General features: G+C 37.4%; 1 protein-coding gene across 1 annotated transcript; it reads right to left on the bottom strand.

Annotated features, from left to right (window-relative positions):
- Positions 1–527: 527 nt before the first annotated feature.
- SATL1 (spermidine/spermine N1-acetyl transferase like 1) lies at positions 528–8,046 on the bottom strand. Its single transcript, XM_004378901.1, has 6 exons — positions 7,222–8,046; positions 3,778–3,829; positions 2,639–2,719; positions 2,130–2,231; positions 1,336–1,376; positions 528–698 (listed from the first exon to the last, which is right to left on the bottom strand). Exons 1-6 carry the CDS (start codon positions 8,044–8,046, stop codon positions 528–530), a joined length of 1,272 nt encoding a protein of 423 aa, XP_004378958.1.
- Positions 8,047–8,150: the final 104 nt, after the last annotated feature.

Below are 8,150 nucleotides of genomic sequence, written 5' to 3'. Positions count from 1 at the left end.
CAATCTGCTTCTGTAAAGATTTACAGCCTTGGAAACCCTATGGGGCAGTTCTACTTGGTCCTGTAGAGTCGCTATGTGTCGGAATCAACTTGATGGCAGTGGGTTTGGTTTGGTTTTATGAGATGGAATCTACTTGATGGCACACAAGAAGAAGAAGAAAGAAAATGCCATTTGATCATTACACTTATCCTGATTTCAGACGTTAAAATGTGGGGGAAAAAAAGCATCTTAAATTTGGTGAAATATGATAGGTAAAAAAATAAATAGCTCAAAGTCAAGTATAAGCGATTTTTGAATTATCTGCTCATTTGGATTATCAGCACTGCTACTAGCCATGAGTATATTAGTTTGGATAATGGAGAGTTGACTACAGCTGCAAAATCTGCTTCAAAGTAAAAGATCTGCTCAAACCAGAGTGTTATGATCACTTGCTGTATTGTACAACATTCAAAGTCAAATTGTTGTTGGACTCAGGTGACATTCAGATGTTGAGGCCTATGTTGGGATGGGTTGTTATGCATCCTTTTTCATTCTCCCCCTGCCATGTCCATGAGTTCTTCTCTGTTAAATCTGAACAGATGCCAGCCCTCCTCAGAGGAAAGGTCTAAAGCCCCTCGTCGAGTGTAGTAGTCAATAGAAGCCTCGTTCCAAATGACAACAAGAAGTTGCATGCAGTTGCACTGGCTTCTGATGGCTATCTGTTTAAAAACAAACAAAAAATACTTTTATTTGAAAGTATAGTCTTCATTAACACATTTATTTCATTGAAAAGTCTGAAAAGGTGGTATGTGCAAAATACTTCAAAATAATTATCTCTTGGACTTCTTTATAGCTGAAAACGAAAATATCCTACTGTTATGAGCTTTAAAATCCCTCCCTTCTTAAGTCCTTCTTAAGTCCAAAACTGATTTGCAAAGTCCACTCGTTGGTTTTTCTATTGATTGTTTTTTCTTTATGCTACAGAAAAAGTTTACCTAAAAGAACATGTTTTCATGTGTATTTCCGAAAGTCACAAGGGTCTTGCTTTTATACTATTCTCATAGTCATACTTGGACCTATTTTATGGGTAAAATTGCCTTCTAATCTCCCTCATGCTTACGTCTTTCTGCTTTACAGCAAAAAGTGTATTATATGGTTGTGGATTATATAGAAATCAATTTTTGATTAAATATAACCTATATGAGTATCTGATTTGAAAAACCAGTTTGATTGGAATACAAAAAATATTTTGGGGTTATGTTCAGATGATGAGATGATGAATTACCTAATTTATGCCCTGTTAGATAATAATATTTGTTGATGAAATTGAATATCAATACTAATTGTAAGACATACCTGACTTAGCCTCTTCAGCATTTCAGCTCCAATACCTAGTCCTTTTAAATAGATAATGCAAAATGCAAACAGTAAGTTGAAAAAACTCCCTTAACAAGTTATTTGCTTTAGTTTAAAATAAATAAAATATAAGAACTCTGTATCTAGTTATTACATATCCTTAATATCTTGTGTTGAAACTTATGAATGTTTTCCATATCTCTTTTTCATAATTGGAATGTGATTCCAAGGGTAGTGGAAAAGAGTTTGGGTTGTATTAGTGAAGAGGAAATGAGTTTCTGTCACTATCATCTTATGACAGGGTATATTTCATATCCATTTCTAGTCAAACTAACCCAAAATGTCAAAGCATTTCTTAAAAGTATAGCTATGGTAGCTTTGGAAACCCTGGTAGCGTAGTGGTTAAGATCTCGGCTGTTAACCAAAAGGTTGGCAGTTTGAATCCACCAGCTGCTCCTTGGAAACTCCATGGGGCGGTTCTACTCTGTCCTATAGGGTCGCTATGAGTCAGAATCGACTCAATGGCAACTGTTTTTTTTTTTTTTTTTAATAGTAGCTTTGCTTATTCAAGCCCTGATGGTAACTAATAAAAAAAATATTTTGTAATCAGTGATTGGGTCTTCACCACATGCAGGGATGACTAGGATAGTATCAGACTCATGAAACAGAAATGTATTACATAGACTAACTTTGAATGTCACATTTATACTAAAATGTTATCTCTTATCCTTAACATTAAAACATACTGTTTTGATTTTTAAAGTATTTATAAGTACTGCTAAATGTATTTTGACCTCGATAAGCTTGTATGACATAAAAGTCCTCTAGGTAAAGTAACTTGCCAATCCAGGGGTTGTATGTAAAGTAGTACATGGCAAATCCAATGGTCACTGTGTCTAGAAGAGGGAAGAGGGGGTACAAAGAGGTTAATGCTTTGAATCTTTGAAAGAATCTTCCCCCCAAATGGAACATCTTTGTTTTATTTTGTTTTTTAAACGATTAAGGTAATAAATGGTCACTGGACAAAATTTCAAATACTAGAAATATGTAAAGTAGAAGGTGTAAGTCCCTTATAATACAACTTTGCAGAGGTATGACCTCTTAACAGTGTGAAGTATACTTTTCAAATTTTTTCCTATGCATATGTAAACATAAGTACATACCACACACTTTACCAAAAAACTGGTTTTATACTCTTACACTCTTCTCCTTGCTTAATGGTCATTATATGCTATCAAACTGTACTCTGCACAGTGGGGAAAATATACTCTAGATTAAATTGGAGAAAGAAGATATACTTTACCTGATGGTGTATGTTGATTTTGTGTTTCTGCAATCAGGCAGTAGAAAAGGGGATTGTCCCCAAAGCCATCCCTGAGTAAATCTGAAGTATCAATTCACATCAGTATGTCAAAAAGTTTACAGTAATAGGTAAGAATAGAGCATTATTTCATCAAATATCTCACCTGCCTCTATACTAGAACACAAAGACTTTTTAGGATAAAAACAACTGAGGATATTATGAAATAACTTAAAAGATACAGTGAAATCCTAAGGCAAGAAGATGGAGTACATGAAGTATTTTTGTTGTTTTTTAATATTAATTGTTATACATTACACTGAGCAGTATTTTCCTAACTACAATGAAATAATGACCTTATCTCAGTATAGTAATACTGTTTTAGTTTGAATACTGCTTTCATAGAGTGTCCATTACTTTCAACTTTGTATTTTTTTTTACTATTTCCATTAGACCAATGAAACGGTTAACATTCTGGTGGTGGTATTATCAAGTGTAAGAACATACAGATTGTCATATGGGATGATTGATCCATGATCCATGCAGCTCAGGGTTCTATTTCTGATCAAGACACCAAGATTGCTGTGTTAGGGCATGGCCCAAAAGACCCCCACAAAACAGCCCTTCTTCTGAAGTTTGCAATTGATCTCTCGCCCAGTATTGTAGCAAAACCGTTTATCTCCTTTGAAGAATGCTCTAAGTTTATTACAAGGAGTCATCTTTGCTCATAATTTTCTAGGATTTGGTAAATAACTTTCTTTGCCATTCATAATTTTATAGACTTTAATCATCTCTGTTCTAAGTCTTCATCTTTCCTACCTAGAAAGTTCTCATTCATCATAAAACACTTCCTGTTCCTGTCGAGTCAATTCCGACTCATAGCAACCCTATTGGACAGAGTAGAACTGCCCCATAGGGTTTCCAAGCACTAGCTGGTGGATTCGAACTGCCAACATTTTGGTTAGCAGCTGAGCTCTTAACCATTGCGCCACCAGGGCTGCATGCATATGGATATTATTAATGTCATCGTCTTTGTATACCAAGGACAGCAGCTTCCACATATCCAGGTAAATGTAGTACTGTGTGCATACATTATGCCCTGTTTATTTTTCTAGCTCTGAAAATACCACAGAACGTCTTACCTGCTGCTGTTAACTTCACTGCATCTAGCATGTTTTCACAAGCAGCCAGTTCCTGTCAAAGCAGAGAAAACTTCAGTTTATGATTTGGTAAACAAATTCTTAAGATGATAACTATTGGGAAGTTTTTTATTGTTTATTCACTTATGATGTTGTCCCTTGCACTGTTAAAGGTGAGTCACACTTGACCCCCACCAACTGTAAACTTAAAATCTAAAACAGCACGCTCAACAAAATAATATATATAATTATAGAGAGATTAACTACTTTGATACCTCATTCATGAGGGTCAGTTGTCCAGTCAACTAGCCTTGAATACAACCAGAAACCGGAAAAGTAAAGCAAAAAGGGTTTCTGAGCATTCAAAGTAGGTATCCTAAAGTCTATGTATTATAAAGTCCATAGGCTTTACAGAAGAATCTGCCATGTGTTTGCCTGTCAGGTGTTTTACCCAGTTTAGACTTTGTTTATTTTGCTTTTTACTGTATCTTTTTTTACATATTCAAATTAATCCTTTATGGTTTAGGTCTCATGCTTGGAAAGGTCTTCTCCACTTCCAGATTATTCTTAAATTCTTAATATTAATAATTGATTCATTTGATTTTTTTTTGGTGTAAGAGGTGAGGTGGAGTTTCATCTTTGTCTCCCCAGTTGTCCCAACACCATTTATTGAATAACCCTTTTATTCACTAATTTGAAATGTCTCTTTTTTCATAGTCTAAATTCTGTTCCATTGATCTATCTCTGCACCTATAACCATAGTATTTTAATTACTTAGAGGTTTATAATATCTGGTAGGGATATCACTCTTCTTTTTGGAACTTTTCTAGAAGTGCTCATGTTTATAGTTCCAGGTGAAAATTTGGGGGTTTTGACTGAGAGTACATTAAATTTATAATGGAAAAAGCTTTTAAGATATATAAGGAAGACAGCAAGGGCCAGATTAGGTAGAGCCTTGTAAGAAATTTGAATTTTATTCTCAGTAAAACCAGAAGCCCAGTGGAGTCTTGAGAATTTTGACTGCTGTGTAGAGAATGCATTGGGTGAGGAGGATAAAAATTATTTGTGTCTTTACCTCCCCTAACACACTGTAAACTCATTGAGAGCAGAGACTGTAATTTAACAATCTTTGTGTCTTTTACAGTACTTAGCACATGGCTTTTTCCCTAATATGCACTCAATGTTTTTACAATGAACAAAAATCTAGTGTTAATACTACACAGCACTCATCTATGGATCACCATTGATCCAGAACCACACTTTAGGAACCACCATAATAAAAGTTGTGGTTGCCTAGCTATACAATGACTAGATCCTGAAATAATGCTGTGGTTACAAATAGGATAGAACAGGTGTATACAAAGTATACTCGGAAGAATTTTCGTGGCAGGACAGTAAATAGAGCCTGCAATATTCTCAGCTACAGAATTACTATGATGCCAAACTCTAATAAATTGCTTTGCAAAAAGAGAATGTTTTATAACTTAGCAATGAAGAGGAGATAGGACAAATGGATATGTGTTTTTTTAGAGAGGAACATAAAGCCCAAAACTAATTAATCAGTACTCACATATCTGTGGTGGACAGTAAGTAATTCAGTTTTCTAGTATTTTTGTGGAGTCCCTGGGTGGTGCAAACAGTTATGCACTCGGCTGCTAACCGAAAGGATGGAGGTTCAAGTCCACCCAGACACACTTCAGAAGAAAGGCCTGGCTATTCTGAAAAATCAGCCATTGAAAACCTTATGGAGCACAGTTCTACGCTGACACACATAGAGTCGCTATGAGTTGGAATCGACTTGATGGCAACTGACTTTTTTTGTATAGTAAATACTAGTTAAAATTACTCCCAAGAAACTTTTGGTGTATTTTCAGGCACATGAGACAAATTAAAAAGTAAAGTAAATGTGGTCAGGAACTCCACAGATACAGACTCACTGGAGTAGGAGAGTCCGGTGATGTATTTTTCCCTTGATGATAACGATGGGCATTGTTTGGAAAGCTAGGAAACAAGTTTGTCCAGATAAAGAGATTCACTGTGGTTCAATTAAAAAAATTTATTAATTTCAAACCAGGTGTCAGATACTAGCGCTACAAAAAAATCTTCTAAATTATTTTCTACCACCTGGAAAAATGTGGATCTGGAATAATTAGCATGTTGAGCATAGTATTTTGATTGATCATATAATCATTTAGATTAATGCCAGTTGGAGAAATGATCTGGGAACTTGTGAGAATTGAATAGAATTGAAGCCATGGGAGGATGTATAATCCAGTTCTTATAGATATGTAACCTGGCCTAACCAAAAAACCCAAACCCATTGCCGTCAAGTCGATTCCGACTCATAGCGACCCTATAGGACAGAGTAGAACAGTCACCGTAGGGTTTCCAGGAAGCAGCTGGTGGATTCAGACTGCCAGCCTTTTGGCAGCTGAGCTCTTAGCCACTGTGCCACCTCATTTAAACAGAAGGATTTTACTACAAAAGTTTTGTTATTTTATTTTGACCGTTAAAACACATTCTCCAATCAAAGGGAACACAATCTTGGCCTAATTTAGAGATTTAGACATGTTGGTAAGCAGATGCAACATTTTCATTACAAAACTCTTAGTATAATCTATGCCTTGTTTCAGTCATGCATTTACTACATAAAGAAAATGGACTACTGCTTTAATATTGTTTAGGTTTTACATAACATAAGCAATTGCCTTCAGTGCCACAGAACTTCAGCACAGAACTATAGCTATTGAACTGACCCCTTTAGTGAACTTGAGTGATTTCCAGCAAAGTCATTAAAATAAATGTGTAAATCAGAAATGTTTAACTACGATCCTTGGAACTTTGAACCCTGGATGGGCTTCAGGGATCAAGGAACATGGATCCATGGATCGTGGAAAATTTGTTGTGTATGAATATTGTTTTCTGGGCAAAGAATCATCAGCTTCTGTAAGTGGGTGTTATATAAGAAACAATGAGCCTCCCTATCCCAAAAACTTACCCATTAGTATCTGAAATTCTGTCATTGGTGAGTCATTCAAGTTAAGCATTCCTTTTCTCTAAGATCCTTTTTTAAAATGAAAATCACCCCAGGAGAGACAACACATTTGATCCCCGAAATTTCCATGAAGTGGTTCCCCTCATGACATTTTGAGCCGAAATCATTTTACCTAGCTGAATCATTACAATAATCTTTTGAGATATAGATGTATATATATATACATGTATATATACATATATACGTATAGATACATATCTATACATGAATGAAACTATAATCTTGATTTTAACGATGAGGAAAGTGACCCTTAGGTTAAGTAACTTCCAGAAAGTTGTATACACGGGTCATTATTTGCAGAGCCAGTATTCAAACCCAGCCTATACCCCCCTTGCTCTCTTTTAGCCCTAAACTAACGCCATGAAGCCCCACAGAATTAAGGACAGGCTTACTTTAATCAGGCGCAGTATTTCAGGGCAGTCTCGAGCCACTGCAGGTCTTACTCTGAAAGAATTCATGCCTAGTTGCTTCATGCTTGCTTGGCTCATGCCTGGTTGTTTCATACCTGGTTGGTTTGTGTCAGGTAAGCTTGTGCTCGGTTGGTTCATGCCTGATCGGCTAGTGCCTGATTGGCTAGTGTCTGCTTGGCTCTTCCGTGGTTGGCTCCTAGCTAGTTGGTTCATACCAGATAGGCTCGTGCTGGGTTGGCTTGTTCCTGGTTGACTCATGCCTCGTTGGCTTATGCCCGATTGGCTTGTGCTCAGTTGGTTCTTACCAGGTAGGCTCATGCCCTGTTGACTCGTGCCCGGTTGGCTTGTGCCTGATTGGTTCATACCAGGTAGGCTGGTGTCTGGTTGGCTCATGCTTCGTTGGCTGGTGCCTAGTTGGTTCATACCAGTTAAGCTTGTGCTTAGTTGGCTCATGCCTGGTTGGCTCATGCTTGGTTGGCTCATGCTTCGTTGGCTAATGCCTTTTTGGTTCACACCAGTTAGGACTGGTTGGCTCATGCTTCGTTGACTCGTGCCTGGTTTACTCGTGCCTGGTTGGTTCATACCAGGTAGGCTGGTGCCTGGTTGGCTCATGCCTCGTTGGCTTGTGCCCGATTGGTTCATACCAGGTGGGCTTGTACCTGGTTGACTCATCCCTAGTTGGCTTATGCTTCGTTGGCTTGTGCCTGGTTGCTTCATACCAGTTAGGCTTGTGCTTGGTTGGCTCGTGCCTGGTTGATTCATACTAGCTTTGTTTGTGCTTGGTTGACTCATGCCTGGTTGGTTCATGCCTCATTGGCTTGTGCCCGGTTGGTTCGTTACAGGTAGGCTTTTACCTGGTTGGCTGGTGGCTGATGGGTTCATTTTTGCCTGATTGGCTGATGACTAGCTGG

This window comes from Trichechus manatus, unplaced genomic scaffold (genome assembly GCF_000243295.1).
Source record: "Trichechus manatus latirostris isolate Lorelei unplaced genomic scaffold, TriManLat1.0 scaffold00060, whole genome shotgun sequence".
Taxonomy (NCBI): Eukaryota; Metazoa; Chordata; class Mammalia; order Sirenia; family Trichechidae; genus Trichechus; species Trichechus manatus.
Note: the sequence above shows the minus strand (reverse complement) of the source record. Positions and strands in the feature narration are given on the sequence as shown.

What these genes read in the sequence shown, in the direction of transcription:
- SATL1 (XM_004378901.1), bottom strand. Translation starts at nt 8,046, where the DNA reads ATGAACCAACCAGGCATGAGTCAACCAAGCACAAACAAAGCTAGTATG. An exon ending in AAATCAACATACACCATCAG is followed by an intron (nt 2,232 to 2,638) that starts GTAAAGTATATC and finishes TCCCTCTTCTAG; the next exon opens with ACACAGTGACCATTGGATTT. An exon ending in TGTCATACAAGCTTATCGAG is followed by an intron (nt 1,377 to 2,129) that starts GTCAAAATACAT and finishes TCTATTTAAAAG; the next exon opens with GACTAGGTATTGGAGCTGAA.